Genomic DNA, 16,997 nt, shown 5'->3' on the forward strand with positions numbered 1-16,997 from the left:
AAAATGTGATAAACAAAAATCACAAAAATAAGTAAGTTACTAACTATGATCTTTCCTACAGTCAATAAATTGACTAAAAGTATTTTCTCCCCAAGAAGAAAGGAATAAAATATATTCATATGCCTAGAAATGGTATATGTGATTGTGAAACTCAAATATTGTTTTCTAGAAGGATACCTATAAATCCCTCTTGAAAATATCTTAATCATATCCTCCAGTAGATTAATTGTCATCCAAATATCTCGAAGGAGATAAAAGATTCATTTAAACTTAAGAGGATACTTTAAGACTCGAAGTCCACTGCTTCAAAATTTAATTTTGGAGTTAATTCCATTTTTTGTTCTAGATTTATAGGGGCCAGTCCACTTCTATCCAGTTTTAGTCTTAGTATTATTGTGGTGTGACCATTTTTGGTCCTCTGTTAACAAAACAGTTTAAATATTGTTAAATACAAGGGCATTTTAGTCTTCAATTATGAATTTTTCCAAAAACAATAAACATAAAAATATAGCGGGTTAACTTACTTTGTATAAAAAAAGATCAAAATGTCATTGTATTTAACAATATTTCAATGATTTTGTTAACGGAGGACCAAAAATGGTCATGCCACAATAATACTAGGACTAAATGAGGATGTTTTAATAAAAAATGACTAAAAGTGGACTGTCACTTATAAATCTAGGATCAAAAATGGAATTAACTCTTAATTTTGTATACCTTTTGGACAAAAAATCCCTCAATTGCATTTGTAATGAGTTGACTAAGCAATATTTAATGATTCTCCTAGAATCCTTATAAAACCATATCTTGAATTGACATTCAATTTATATTGTGAACCAATTAAGGCTTTAAGCATTTTAAACAAAGTTGAAAAAATCGCTAGGCGCCTAGGGGGCGCCTAGCTCCTAGCCCGCCTTTTTATTTTATTAAGTTATTAATTATTAGTTATTACTTATTAGCCCGATTTCGGCCTTTCTCGACGCGGTCGGGCGCCGCCTAGCGCCTAGGCGCGATTTTTGCAACCATGAGTTTAAAGCCTAATGATAATACTTGTTCTAACAAGTATTATTGGTTCCATTAATTAAAATGTGTTTTATCATAGCAACTGATAAGTCAAGAACGAAATGAGAGATTATAGATTATACACTTAACTATATATATTAATTATTTTTTCATTATATTTTAGACCAAATACGTGCCAAGGCGATGCCCACTATCCCACCATCCTTGTCATTTAATAAACTACAAAGACGACACCGTTCTTGGTATATTGATTTCTTTTCACCTTCAGCAGTAAGAAACAATATACATTAACTTATGCATTCAACTTTACTCAAAAGGATATTTTTATTTATTACTAACTTCTTACAATACTCTAGCATGATATCTTGTGTACATTTTCTCAGCCATTTCGACGTGTTCAGTGAGACCCTAAAACTAATTGTTGGAAATCGAAAACTAGAGCTCTACTTCGATGCAACATTATTCACAGAACAATTGGAGGAAATAGCAACATATTTTCAAATTAATGTAATAGATGATGTTGTATTATATATTTATATTATTCAATATACAAGACAACGCTCTACTAATGATGTTGATTGGTAACTATAATGTTGAGAATATTTATCCATAGTCAGCTGAATATTACATTCATGACAACATGTATGGTAAACTTAACTTGTTAAATGAATAAGTATTATGAGCACAACAATTTATCAATTTCTTTTATTTGTAAGCATATTATTATTATTATTATTATTTTTATTTTTAATTTTTACGTAATAAGTAATATTATTTTATAAATATTTTGACTATAAATTGTTTATTATTACTAAAGTAATCATAAATTATTTTATCTTATTAAATTACAACTAAATAATACTCCCTTTGTCCCATTTTACCTGTCCTATTTACTATTCATTGGCCAAACCAACTTTTTCTTCATTGCTTATTTTCTTTAGTAACTTTTTATTATTTTTAAATTTAATTTTTTGTGTTTAATAGTACTTTTTTGTGGGTTTTAGTCTTAGTGGAGGTGATATTGACTCTTTAGGAATTGGGATACTACATTATAATAAAGTTAGCAGTATTAAAAAAAATATTTTGAATCAATTATTATTAAACACTAACTAGTATTTTCGCCCGTGCGTTGCACGGAATGTATTTGCTATATTATGTTAAGAATATTTAGATCGATATACAATTATGTAAATTATAATATCGAATATTATATAGTGCAATTGAAGAATTGAGTTTGATCGATTATATTTTCTAATGTTATCATTGCTTGACTTTGAGCAAATAATTGCCCAATTAATAGCTAATGTGTGTATATATGTATCCAGTACTGAAACTTTAGACATTTTATATATCAATGTTTATGATTTGTATTAATTGGGCTAATTATCTCGTTGTCCAGCAACTTATTTATAGAAATTATTTATACGGATGATATATTTTCTATGTAAATATATAGCAATTTTTTCATCTTTGTATAAAAAGAAAACATAATAGTATGTATATCAATGTATATATTTTGAATTACACATTATTGAAAACCTTTTTGTATACGACATTGGTAGTATATTATATATTGTTATTGTAAATTTGTATACTTATTTTACATCACTAATGAAGTAAATTATCTATAATTATAGTTTTTTAGGGCTTTATTTCAGAATTACTGGAATAAAATATCCAGAACCTTAATATTTCATGTATTATAAGATTCTAAAGCAGGTATGTATAGATTAATTCTGTTTTTTTTAAGTGTACAGATTAACCTTATTTCATGAATGTTTGATTTGTGGGCATGTTTTATTTGTTGTGTATTTTTGCGTAACAGTTGGGCTATATAATGTGTTAAAAGCTATAATTCTACCTAAACATGTCAAATTTTGGCTCTTTAGGTTATACTTTATTTATCCTTAGAGTTTTATCTGTGTAATTAATTTGATTAATTTTTTTAACGTGTTATAGTTAGACTTTTTAGAGTAAAATAATGATGTTTGCAAATAATATGTAATCGGATGAAAACTGTATAGCTTGGAATTAAAAAAAAAAATATCTACATTGGATAAGCTAATTTATTTATTAACATTTAAAAAATAAATTTAATTTTTTTTTTAAATTGTAAACATAGAGTTCTAAAATTATGAACATGAACCCGAGTCCACCTTGCAAGGTGGACCCGGCAAGGTGGACCCGGGTCCATAGTATAATTACCCACCTCTATCACTACCGTTCCTCCATCTCACTCAATCTGAAAAATCAATTTCGCTCCTCTCTCAATTTACCCGTGCAATGCACGAATAAAATTTTTTTTATTATATAATTAGATAATAAAATAAAAAATGAAATTATAAACAATTTTAATATTTGAAAGTGTACATTTATCTGATTATAAGATTAATGCAAAAGTATTACTCAATTAAAATGACTTGTTTGTCTGCAATTATCTTGAAATAATCTATGTGTAATTATATTATTACTAAAATAAATATGGTTAAAGAGAGAAATAATTTAATTGTAATTGTTATAAAACTAAATACAACAACTCATGTTTAACTTAATTACTATAATACGTAATTATTAACCAATTATTATTAGGTTAATTATACTTTTATACCGTAAGTATATTTCTTTTCACCATATTGCCTTTACTTTTTTTACTCATCCTCCATATCTAAATGAATTAATTTTAATTATTATAAAAATAAATTCAACAACCCATGTTAAATTATAATTATACTAACATTCACGTGCCAAAGGCCTTGTGGTCAACAGGCTCAATAGTATTCAAAAAAAAAAAACATTCACGTATTTATTAAATTAATATTAGTCAATTATGCTAATATCTATGAAATTAATTCCTTAATTACCATAATAATTATCAAATAATTAAATTAATATTGTACAATTATATTTTTATACCTTAAGTATAACAATATATATAGAGAGATTACCATAGTAAGAATATAAATGATTGTTTATTTTGTTCTCTCTCTCTCTCTCACACACATATATAATTAAACAATTAATTGTAATTATAAAATAAAATCCAACACCCATGTTTAATTGTAATTATAGTTTTATTCTTTAAGTATAAAAATATATATAGAGAGAGAGAAGCATAAAATTACCATAGTAATTACACAGAATAATAAGAATAATAATTTATTTTTTACATTCTTATAGTATTATAACTTAAGTATAAATAAATAAATAAAATATATATAACCATAAAAGTATCATAATAATTAAATGGAAGAATGTGGATATAATTTATTTTGTACTAATAATATTATACCTTAAATATAAAATAAGTATATTAGGCAATTTTGTTAATAGATAATTAATATTTAGGTACATTAATTTCATCAGTTATTTAGAAATTAATTTTTTGTAATAACTCTATATTTATTAGTATAATTTGTGTATATACTTTAGGAAAATATTCATAATTAAAAAGATGATATAATTTAAAAAATAAATTATTAATTAGATTGCCTAATATAATTGTCTTACTAATTGATTACCATGCTACTATAATTCATATATTTTAAGTCTTTTTATAACCAAGCTAAATACATATCCTTAATAATTAAGATAATTAAAAATAATGTGTCTATAGTACAAAAGATTTTATAATTGACTTAATAATTAAGTATTAGTTTTTATTGCCTAATACAAATCGACAATTATTAAATCAAAAATCAAATACAAAAATGTTCTAAGGAAACATTGGATTTTACAATTAAAAAGTGTGCTATTGTTTTATTGATTTCCAAAAACATCACCGGTCAAACCCCTCATTTCTTATGGTTGTCACCGACTTCTTTGCATATCTTCTTCTCCGGCTCTAGATGACCTTGTTTAGCAACTCCATCAACACCATGTGTTCATACTGCGACAAATATTTCATACACATACATAAATCAAAGTATAAACATTGAGACTAATATCAAAGTATTAAAACAAAAGCAATCTTGTGCTACAACAAATAATTATTATCATAAAATCGATATTGTAAAATGATATTGTAATCGATATTATAATGGATGCAACACCAATCCATTCTATTTACAGGACGGTAGAAGAAGAAAATGATAGAGCCGCCAAGATATGATTTCACAAAGAACAGGAAGAAGAGACAGACAGTGCAAAGAATTATGATTTTCAAAATCAACAATCCATTGTATTTATAGGTAGAAATGGTGAGAATTATAAATTTGTTAATTTTTCAAAAGGGAATATAATTAATTACTTAACAAATTTAATTATTAATTCTAAATGAAATATTTAATTAATATTAACAATATATTACCAATCACCGATTAATATTAACAAATCACCAATCACCAATTATATATCACTAAGTTTGGGCGGGAAAATTTGGGAGTAAGATATTATTTTTATATATAATATAGATTACAAATAATTGTTAATTACATATCACTTTTCAAATTATTATGTACTAATTAACTAACTATTATGTTTTATAAATTATTATATATTATTAGAATTTACATTTTCTATTGATTTCTAAGTAGAATTCTCTTAGTTATTATTCATATTCTTATAATTATAATAAATATGTAATACAATTAGGAATAAATCAACTTAATTATGTGAATTTTATCTATAAATTTATCTAAATATGTATATGAATAGAGATGATATTAACCATACGAAATTTTAATTTTATTTTTGTATGCTATAAAAATAGATACTTCACCAAATATATAAAAGTCTAACTATATTATTATATTGTATATTTTAACATTTTTTTATTTTTTTTCTATTTTTAAAAAATTTAAATTCATAATAACAAAAAAAAAATTTGTGCATCACACGGGTATAACACTAGTGAGTTTAACAACATCATTACTTTCAACCGCATATTACTACCTTTTTCCAATTATAAATATTATTGCTACAATACTATACAAATACTCGTATAATACCATATATAGTTTATTACATTTAACTAATTTTTCCTAAAAAAAAACTAACATGCACTTTGGGAGTCCGTTTTTCTCTTCATGAAAAACGCATTCCCTGATTTCTTTTTTCCCACTATGCACACTTTTCATCAAAAGCATCATATTTTTGTATCCAGAGAAAAAAAACACCCCAACCGTGTTTATGATTCGACTTGGATATGGGGTGGTTTTGGCAATTGGGGTTTTTTTTTGAGATACAAAAATGGGACACACTGTGTTGGAATACAACGAGAGGAAAAACAACACTTTGGGTGTGTTTTTTACTTTTTCAACATGCATCTCTTGAGAACATTTTGATATTTATTTTATTTTTCCTCAGGCATACTACGGTACCTCACGCGAGGACAATATGGTAAATATATACAAATTTATACATACAAGACTTACCTAAACCTATAGTAAATAACAGAAACCCTAAATGTTATTTTATTTCCATCCCATCTTATTTCTTCTCTCTATTTCCCATCTTCTTTTTTTCTTTCTATTTGTTTTTCCTTCTTGTTCTTTGTTCTTATTCGTTGTATTGTATTGCTCCCTTGTGGACGACGTTTTACAACAGCAGCAAAAGTCGTCAACAATGGAAAGCGACGAACGACAGACGGTGGCGGCTTGTGCACTTTTACACTTTTACATCTATTATATCTCTTTTATTTATCAATCACGTAACTCATTTTATACGGTAACATTTTTAAAAATTAATTTTTCATGTATAACTATGACTTTTTTTTACTCTTATTTTTAGCTTGCAATGATAAAAAAACATTTGTCCGATATTACTACACGCACTATCACATGGTTTAGTATTCAAATTATGTCGCGAATAACAATGGTAATTATATTAATCTAATTTTCTTATTATTATGTGTTTCTATATTTTAATACATTCAATGCAATTATCTTTTATACATTTAATACATTTTTTTTCTAGAAAATTCTAAATTGCATGGTGGATCAATAGGAATAGAAGTTACTGTTGAGAACATACACTTCACTACAGGAACTTTAGATTTCATGATATAAAATGATTTATATCTTAGAGATATTGTACTTTTTAAAGAGTTAATACCCAAAATGGTCCCTCGACTATAGGCAAATTCACAAATTGGTCCTCGACTATTGATTGAATCCAATTAAGTCCTTAACTTTTCAATTTTTACCCAATTAAGTCCTCTGTCTATTTGACCGTCTGTTGACCGTGATCTCCAAGGATATATGGGTAATTTCACAATCAAAAGCTCAAATGTCAATTCTTACCCAAAAAAAACAAAAGAAAAATATTTCTTCACGGCGCTTTCTTCCCTTTCTCTGCAAAAATTTCCCTTTCTTCCGTTAAACACTTCCCTTTCTTCATGCCGCTGTCTCCGATCATATCCAAAAACCTCTAGGGATCCGGCGGGTCATCAATCGCAACCCGCAACCCGCAACCCGCAACCCGACTGCGGCGACATCGGGTCTAAATCTCAGTGCATACAGAGCCCGAAATGTCGGTAGTGCCACAGCGACGCCATTGATGACTCCTGCTTCTCCAAGTATGAAGCTTCCCGATTTCCCTCCTAGGTCCTCTTTTGACCTAATTTCTTCCCATTTTTGTAAAATCATGTATCTGGTATTGCATGTTTGTGAAATTAGTTCCCCTATCAGATTACTTTTCAATGCTCTGGTAAATATTTTGAGTTCTATGCTTTACTGTGCAAGGATTACAAAGACAGAGAGAGAGAGAGAAAAAAAGAGAGAGAGAGAGAGGAAGAGATGGGGCAGAGAGTTAGAGCTGTGTATTTGTGAAACTGTATGACTCTAGCAAGGCGGTGTTGGTCGTCGTGTTCTGCGGCGCCAACACGACGTTCCTCTGTCTGGCGTGCAACGCCAAGATCCGCGCGGTCAACTAGCTTGCGTGTCTGGGTCTGCAAGGTTTGCTTGCAAGCATGCCTCGGTCAACGTCACTTGCTTGCAAGGTAGACGTCGCCACCCTCTACGTCACGTGCAACCGCGATATCCACTCTACGAACCCACTAACCAGTACTTCAGTAACGAGTCTGATAACCAAAATTCAGAAGAAACGAAGGTGGTGTCGTGGTTGATCCCTACTCCGAACAACGCCAAAGGAGTCGATTTGGAGGGATCCTTACCGGCGGTGGAGATTATAAACCACGCCACCGGATCTAAGCCGCCGTTCATGTACAACTTCGCCTCTCAATCCATCAGCTAAAGCATAGGTTCTTTGATTGTGAAATTACACATATATCCTTGGAGATCACGGTCAACAGACGGTCATATAGACAGAGGACTTAATTAGGTAAAAATTGAAAAGTTAAGGACTTAATTGGATTCAATCAATAGTCGAGGACCAATTTGTGAATTTCCCTATAGTCGAGGGACCATTTTGGGTATTAACTCCTTTTTAAACATACTAGTTTCTTCACTTCTGAAACTTTTTTATACTACGACTACAACATCGCTACCTACTTCAACAACGAAATGAAACTAGAGCCAAATCGTTATGGGGACTACATAACATCTCGGCATTATGACCATACACAATATATTATACATTTAACTACACATATTAATTCATTTTTCATTATATTGTCAAGGCGATGTCCGCTATCCCACCATCATTGTCATTTAATAAACTACAAAGACACACCGTTCTTGGTATATTGATTTCTCTACACCTTCAATGGTAAGAAACAATATACACTAACTTATACATTCAACTTTAGTCAAAACGATGTTTTTATTTACTAACTTCTTGTTACAATACTCTAGCATGATATCTTGTGTACATTTCTCAACCACTCTGACGTGTTCAATGAGACCCTAAAACTAATTGTTGAAAATCGATAACTAGAGCTCTACTTTGATGCAACATTATTCATGGAGCAACGGGAGGAAATAGCAACATATTTTTAAATTAATGCAATAGATGATGTTGTATTATTCAATGCCCCCCTTTTTTTTTAACTCCTCCAAATGTTATAAAATCTCATCCCAATTTTTGCGTATGAAAAGCTTCCCAAAAAATCACTCATACTCTTATCTCTGCCGTATGAGAACAAAGAAATTTGCAATAGTTATATCATGGACCCGGTCTACCTTGTAAGGTGGACCTATCACAATTTACATACTGAATATTCACAGTTAAGGGTGTCAAGATGGGTCGAAGCTCGCGGATAAGCCCTAAACTGCCCCCACGGTGGGAAAAGTTAGGGCCTATAAATTTTTGACCGCACGGGCTGCGGGCTGACCCGCAGACTTTTAAAAAATTAATATATATATTTTGAACATTTAGTTGTAAACATTTAAAATATAAATAAATTATATATTAAGCAATGTTGTAAAAAGTGTTAGGCGCCCGATTAGTTATTATATATATATATATATATATATATATATATATATATTTTAATTTCTTGCCTACCCATGTGGCATGCATTAAGGTGGATGACAGATAATGATCAGACTGATCCCACACTCCCACCAATTTGTCTCTAGTCTAATCACAAGTCACAAGGCATTAATTACTTTTGTCTACCAATTTACATTTGTCTCCATTCTTCTATTCCAAGGTCATTACTATTCATTTGTCTCCATTCTTCTATTCCCAAGGTCATTACTATTCATTTTCATCTGTTCTTGTTCATTATGCGAATGAGCGAATCTATTATTCTCCGTCTACGTCCTCACCGGAGACATCATCACCAGTTTGGCAGTTCATGCAGATATTGATCTTCCAGTTCTTCTCCGGAGACATCATCACCAGACGACTTACCATCAACTCTTGGTATTCCAGATCTGTGTTTCTTCTCCGTCGACTTTCGCCGTTAGTAGACAAGCAAAGACAGCCAGAGAGCATTTCTTCTCCGTCTGCGTCCTCACCATGCATCCATCGACTTCTTCTCTATCTATAGCTCTGTCCGTCTCCGTTCAAAAAAAAAAAAAAAAACTGAAACGGTGCGGCCTGCTCGGCGGTCTAGGCGGGTGGCCGCGGAGGCCGATTCCAGCCTTCCTCGACGCGGCTATGCGGCGACTAGCGCGATTTTTGCAACCCTGATATTAAGATGGCCCAAGTACACATAATAATATTCCTAGGAACTACCTGGACCGTTAAACGGACAGAGAAAAACTAGTGGATTTACCAAAAAAATGCGCAAATTTTATCGTGGACCACAGACCACCAAGAATTGTGGTTCAAGTGACAAAACGACGTCGTTTTGATTAATGAAAATAGACGGATGAAACTGCCTCCATTCCGCGCAACTACATTATCAGTTCAATACAATTGCAGTTCCAGACAGATGAAACGATCCCCGACAACTGTAGTATCAGTTCAACACAACTGTAGAATCATTTGAGATGAACTGTAGTATCAGTTACAGACACAACTACAGTATCAGTTAACACAAATTCAGTATCAGTTCAACACAACTACAATATCAGTTCAACACAACTGTAGTATCATTTGAGATGAACTGTAATATCAATTACGGAGATTTACAGAAAAACGACGTCGTTTTGTGACCTTGGTCAATCATTATTGAATGGACCAGGATCCACACAGCTGTGTGGACAAAAAATAAAAAGTACATTATTTTTGTACTGAAGGTACAGTATTTTTGTACTATAAGTACATTATTTTTGTACTGTAAGTACATTATTTTATGGTACATTATTTTTATACTGAAGGTACATATGTACCTTCAGTATAAAAATAATGTACCATAAAATAATGTACTTACAGTACAAAAATAATGTACTATTTATTTTTGGTCCACACAGCTGCGTGGACCATGGTCCATGCAATAATTTGCCCACCGTGGTCCTCAATGCATTGAGAACCCAAAAGTACTGAGGAACTTGACTGCGGTACGACCCAGGTTGAATATTGCCAATCATTATTGTGTGGACCATGGTCCACACAGCTGTGTGAACCATACTATCAAATAATGCACATTCAATATAAAAATAATGTACATTCAGTAAAAAAATAATGTACATTATATTCAAGGGATGTACATTATTTGTGTACTGAATATACATTATTTTTATAGTATAAAAATAATGTACATTTAGTACATTAAAAATGTACATTTTATCATGGTCCACACAGATGTGTGGACCATGGTCCATACAATAATTTGCCGAATATTGCATAAACGGGCTGATGTATGATGTACCCTAGCTACTTTAGTACTTCTTATACTCGGGTCGGATCTGTTTTAAAAATTAAAACCCTAAAAACCCTCTCTAGTTGTCCCTCGCGAAATTGAGCGACGTCGAAATGGGAAAGAAGAGAACCGAAAGAGAAGCCGAAGTAGAGCTGGCTCAAAATGCAGGCAATATCAATAAGAACGATCTTGAGCTCAAGCTTGTTAATGGCGACCGCGATGAGAAAAGAAGGGAGAAAAAGAAGAAGAAGAAGAAAGAGGAGAGAAGCGAACGAGTAGTGGAAGCACAGGATACAGAGAAAAGTAGACCTGAGATTGAATCAGAGGTTGTGAATAGTGATTCCAAAGACAAGAAGAAGAAAAAGGAAAAATTGAAGGAAAGGAATGACGCCGTTTCAAATGAACTGCCTACAGTCTCCATTGCCCTCCCTGGATCCATTATCGACAATGCACAGTCCTTGGAACTGGCCACCCGAGTATACTTCAAACTCCTCTTTCAATTCACAGCTTTAGTAGTATCTCAACGTAGAAATGAGAATATATATGCGCATATTCACACATTGACATCTTTATCAAGTATTAGAAGTTATTTGGTTGTTTGCCTCGGGGAGAATAGGAGACGAGTTTCTCTAAAATTTCCTCTTTTTGGTTCATTCTCGTCCTCATTTGTTTGGTTATGGAGTGTTTACGAATCAGCGCTTGATACTGCTACTTATTCATTGTTTCTTTTCTTTTTATTTTAATTCTTTTTTTTGTTTTTTATTTTTAAATCTGGGTTAATTTATGCAGCTGGCTGGCCAAATTGCTCGAGCTGTAACCATTTTCAGGATAGATGAGGTGATTTTCCAGTCTCCATGAATGCATTAAGTTCACTGCATATTTTACTTGTATATAGGAGTGATTATGTCTATTGCTATCTTGTAATGAATTGAGGTGATTAAGTCTGAGAAGAAATGTAATTTGCTAAATTTCAGATTTTCAGCACTAACATGAGTTAAAGCTTTGTATATACAGGTTGTTGTATTTGACAACATGGGCAATTCACAAGATAGTTCTGGTGTACTTTCAGAGGATAATTTAGATGAGAATGAAAGTGGTGCAGCATTTCTTTTGATGATTTTGAGGTATATGGAGACACCACAGTATCTAAGAAAGAGTCTGTTTCCCATGCATAACAATTTAAGATTTGTGGTGCGAATTCTCTTCTTGAATTACAATATGGATGCAATCTGTGGGTCTGTATATAATGTACAGACTTATTTTTTTAGCAACCTAACTTGATGTGGGTCTTTATGCGTTTTCTTTGTTGTCAGGGTTCATTACCCCCACTTGATGCCCCACATCATTTGCGGAAGCATGAATGGGCTCCATACCGAGAAGGTAGCATCCAAAGATAAAATCATTACTATTCGCCCAACACACAGACATGTTAATTTGCCCAATTCCTAAAGATTCCATCTTTAGACAATTCCTTTTCCCATTTTATTTTCATTCTTTCTCTGTTCTTTGAGTATGTTCTGATCGTTGCATGCATAGTTCTTCCTATTCGTGTTTATGCCCTTGTAAATTGTGTTAAAATGTTCACTATATGGTTCACTCTCATAGTAGTATTTATGCCAAAATGACAAACATTAATTAATTTTATTGTCATAGTTGTTACTTCTGTTCTAATTTAAATTATTTATCAATGGTTTTCCCTTCAATTTATTCCCCCAAGATGAGATAAGACTTCTCCATGTATTATTTATCCATAACTAAAGCAACTTTTATTAAAGAAAAATATATTGCTTCTCTCAATTTGGGGCTTTGGTTCACTGTACCTAGTGAAAATAATTTTTTAGTACTATCTGATGCAAAGTTGGTCTGTGATCATTCAGGGCATATCCTTATAAGAAAGCACAAGGTTTTGAAGTCATAAAATGCGATAATTTGACTCTCTAAGCATTCCCCCTCCCCCCAATGGGTTGGTAAAATATGCATATTTTGTAAAGTAATCCAACCTCAAAATTGGGCAAAGAATTTTTTATTTTACTCTTTATTATTTTACATATTATGATGGTATATGTGATATGTCATTGTTACACAAGTTTGTGCAAAGTTTTATTCATATGATGGCTTACACTTGATCTCTGAACTTCAGGTAAGTTTTCTGTTGACAAGGTTAAATGACTGATGGTAGAACTTTGCACATATCTTGTTTTCTAATATTGTCATTGTTTACACAAGTTTGTGCAAAGTTTTATGCATATGATGGCTTACACTTGATCTCTGAACTTCAGGTAAGTTTTCTGTTGACAAGGTTAAATGACTGATGCTAGAACTTTGCACATATCTTGTTTTCTAATATTATCATTGAAGTTCTAGTAAACCAGTACCCTATTAGGCTATTAGCAAATCAATTTCATCCCTTATGCCTTTTTGGCATCTTTGCCAAATGGTGATTGCTGATCTCATTTGCATCTTACTCTGAGGCAAGTTGCTTTGCATATAACCCCTTTGGATTATCTCTTTTCAGGATGTCTATCTTAAATAAAAGATAATGATGGTTATCCATATCCTGAGCAATCATGAATGTCGATTTCCCTTCCATATCATTTCATGTTCTATATCATTTGGGTTTAATGAGGTCACATGATTTGTTGGCTTCAACAACATATAGTGAGAAACTGAGAACATTCCATCTTTCTGTTGCAAGGTGTCACACTAAGGGATCGGCATCCAAATTCTGGAGGAACACTGGTCGATGTGGGGCTTAGCAAGGTATTTCGATTTTTGTTTTCCATTACCAAATAAACAATCATATTTCAGTCTTCTGATACTTTTCTTCTGGTAGAGATATTTGGTCTTGAACTGTAGCAGAATTCTTTTTCCTAAACCTTTAGCGGTCTTCTGCTCTGCAATTTAATTTGGCTCATGATGTTTTGAAGCTCCTCATGAATCTCCTATCATAATCAGGCTGCAATTGCCTTAATGGCAGGGATCTTTTCAAAATATACAATATCTTTTTGTGCTTTGGGATGGGATAAGAAGCATTTTTTTTGTGAATGAAATAACAGACATGCTTTGAACAACTCTGAAGAGTTTTAACCTTCTTGCCAAACCATAAAGTTCTTTGGGTGAGCCAGCTGCCAGCCTTACCTGCCACGTGTTGGATGACGATGGATTCTCTTACTAATTATTAAGATAATTAGATGGCATATTAATATTATTTCATCAGTAGAACTAGAACATTTTTGTTCTTTGTCATTTGGCTTTTTCCCTCTTAGGCCTTGTGTGCTACTGAATATTTTGTTTTGTTTTGTTTTTTGTATGCATGCTGTCACTTGTTATCAGTGAATTAGGGAAAGACTATGGATCGGAATGCTAATTGCTGTTGGGAATTTTTTTTATAATTTTGCTGTGATTGAATGTGTATATTAATTGTTGAATCAACATGATGTGCAGCATGTACAGATTGATCAAGTCATTGACCCAGGTAAAAGGGTGACAGTGTCAATGGGAACAGACCGTAATTTGGATTCAGGTATCAGAACTGGATTAAAAAAAATGAGAAATGATGAGGTTTTATTATTATTATTATTATTTTTAAATCTTCATTCTAAACAGCACTGGAAATCAATATTTATGAATTATTGTTTCTCTAGTAATTATTCTAAAATAAAATGCAAACCAGCTCTATATCTTAAGACACACTATTAGATTACTTTGTATATAAATGTAGAGAAATGTTATATAGTACATATTTTATAAACAGTATATACATATTTTATAAAATATGTACTATATAACATTTGTAAAATAACCATATTTGTAGTACATTTATGGATTTCCTTAAATAATTGTAATTTCTATGCATTTCATATATACTTAGGCCTATAGATATATCCATGCACTACATGTAGATGTCCATTATACGTGCATCAGTGAAAATGGAGGGTGAGGTTGTGGGAATGATGAGCAGTGTAGGGAGAGGGGAGGATAAAGGGAACAAGAAAGAGTGAAGGGGAAGGGAGGGAAGGGGTGAGTAAATACATGGAGCTTATGGGAGGGACAAGAAAGAAGTTTTAAAATCGGATTCTCAAATAAAAAGCTGGAATTGGGATGCCCATTCTGGCTGCATCTTCATTTCTAACAACTAAAAATAAACAAAGAATGATGACAACTTTGTTTCTATTCCCTCTTTTCAATCCCTCCAACTGACCACACCTATAATTCTAAAAGGTTTAGAATAGGTGATGTGGTTGAGAAAAGCTTAGGTAATTTAGAACTTATTTCCTATTGTATACTGGGATCAGCTTTTGTGAAATGGGTACTGTATATTATCAGAATAAAATTAGCTTTTGTGAAATGTGTACTATATTTCCTATAGTAATAACTCATGTGCCGTTCACAGCCTTGAATCACAATATAAAATTGATGCTTGAAAACACCAATTCAATTTCGTATTTTAATTTTCAGACCTACCACACCAAGTTGTTTCTTCTTCCACACCAAGGGAAGAGGCAGGGATGTATTGGGGTTATAGAGTGCGGTATGCTTCCAATATTAGTTCAGTATTCAAGAATTGCCCGTATAAGGTAAAGGTATTGTACTAAAGTCAGATTTTATGTGTGCGTATTATCGTCCATGATGTTAACTTAATATTTCATACATAGGGAGGCTATGATCATCTGATTGGTACCTCGGAACATGGTATTACTATCAAGTCTTCTGAACTTAGTTTGCCATCATTCAGGTAACCTTTTATTCCCTCAATCCCTCATGCAGTAGCTAGAATTTGCCAACATGTTAACCATTCACACCATCAGTTGAATATAGCTACATTCCTTTTTTTTTTTTTTGAAAAGAAGGATATAGCTACATTCCTTTTACTGTCTGCAAATTCAATTTTCATGTTGACATCTACTTGAATATACCTGCTTAATGGTGCTTTAAGTTTACTATGCTAGCATTCTTTTAATCTAATCAGATACATTTTATTGGTGTTTTTCAAATTTAGACACCTATTAATTGCTTTTGGTGGGCTTGCGGGCTTGGAGGAGTGTATTGAAGAGGACAGTAGTTTAAAGGTATCAGAAAGAAATATATAAGTTTGGATTTTTGCGAGATTTGAAGCATATTATGCCACCAAGGGCTTTTGACCAGCTAAAATCTATTCTTGCTGTACCTGGCTACGTGCAGGGTAAAAATGCGCAAGATATATTTGATCAATATTTGAACACATGTCCACATCAAGGAAGTAGAACAATCCGAACAGAGGTGCTTTAAAAAAAACAGTTCTTTATTTCGTGTCACGTACTTGTTTATATTGGGATTGTAACTCACCCCATCTTTTACCAACAGGAAGCCATCTTGATATCTCTGCAGTATTTTCAAGAACCAATCAACCGGGTTTTGGGAGAGAGCTAGAGCACTGAATTACGGGATCCTCAGAAACTGCTAGAATGCATACTCTTTTTGTATATTGAGTATAGCAAATTCTGCAGATCCTGAAAAGCATCGGAGTATTTTAAGAACCTATCAACCGGCTTGGTCATCTCCTACTGAGAGGGGTTAGTAGCCAATTTCACCCTTCCGCATTAACTGTTGTCATCTAAACATAGTATCAGGCTGCCACTGGATTGAGCTTCTTTTTTAGAAAGCTTAATTATGCTGTACAATACTCAGAAATTTTGCATCATCAATTTTCTCTTCCTCAAATATCGACACTCTGTTTCTTAATTCACACATTGAAGATGAGACAAGCTTGTAAATCATGGTCTGAAGTTGGGAAAACTGGAAAAGAGAAGATTAATGAAATTATAGAAGTACCTTTCACCTTAAA

The 16,997-nt window shown here is 32.1% G+C and overlaps 1 protein-coding gene and 2 non-coding genes across 3 annotated transcripts; all 3 read left to right on the plus strand.

Moving 5' to 3' along the window:
* The first annotated feature begins 11,221 nt into the window (after nt 1-11,221).
* LOC116001744 (putative methyltransferase C9orf114 homolog) lies at nt 11,222-16,997 on the plus strand. Its single transcript, XM_031241683.1, has 11 exons — nt 11,222-11,649; nt 11,963-12,010; nt 12,188-12,364; nt 12,487-12,553; nt 13,869-13,933; nt 14,618-14,696; nt 15,632-15,750; nt 15,829-15,908; nt 16,173-16,242; nt 16,355-16,432; nt 16,517-16,997. Exons 1-11 carry the CDS (start codon nt 11,287-11,289, stop codon nt 16,580-16,582), a joined length of 1,212 nt encoding a protein of 403 aa, XP_031097543.1. The 5' UTR covers nt 11,222-11,286; the 3' UTR covers nt 16,583-16,997.
* On the plus strand, nt 13,287-13,350 carry LOC116002585. Its single transcript, XR_004094513.1, has one exon. It is a non-coding gene; the product is annotated as a small nucleolar RNA snoR101 (small nucleolar RNA).
* LOC116002570 lies at nt 13,426-13,489 on the plus strand. The gene has a single exon (XR_004094510.1). It is a non-coding gene; the product is annotated as a small nucleolar RNA snoR101 (small nucleolar RNA).

Source organism: Ipomoea triloba, chromosome 1 (assembly GCF_003576645.1).
Source record: "Ipomoea triloba cultivar NCNSP0323 chromosome 1, ASM357664v1".
Taxonomy (NCBI): Eukaryota; Viridiplantae; Streptophyta; class Magnoliopsida; order Solanales; family Convolvulaceae; genus Ipomoea; species Ipomoea triloba.

Coding starts and splice junctions, on each gene's coding strand:
- LOC116001744 (XM_031241683.1), top strand. CDS start 11,287: ATGGGAAAGAAGAGAACCGAAAGAGAAGCCGAAGTAGAGCTGGCTCAA. Junction 12,011..12,187: donor CCATTTTCAGGATAGATGAG/GTGATTTTCCAG, acceptor TTGTATATACAG/GTTGTTGTATTTGACAACAT. Junction 15,751..15,828: donor TCAAGAATTGCCCGTATAAG/GTAAAGGTATTG, acceptor TTTCATACATAG/GGAGGCTATGATCATCTGAT.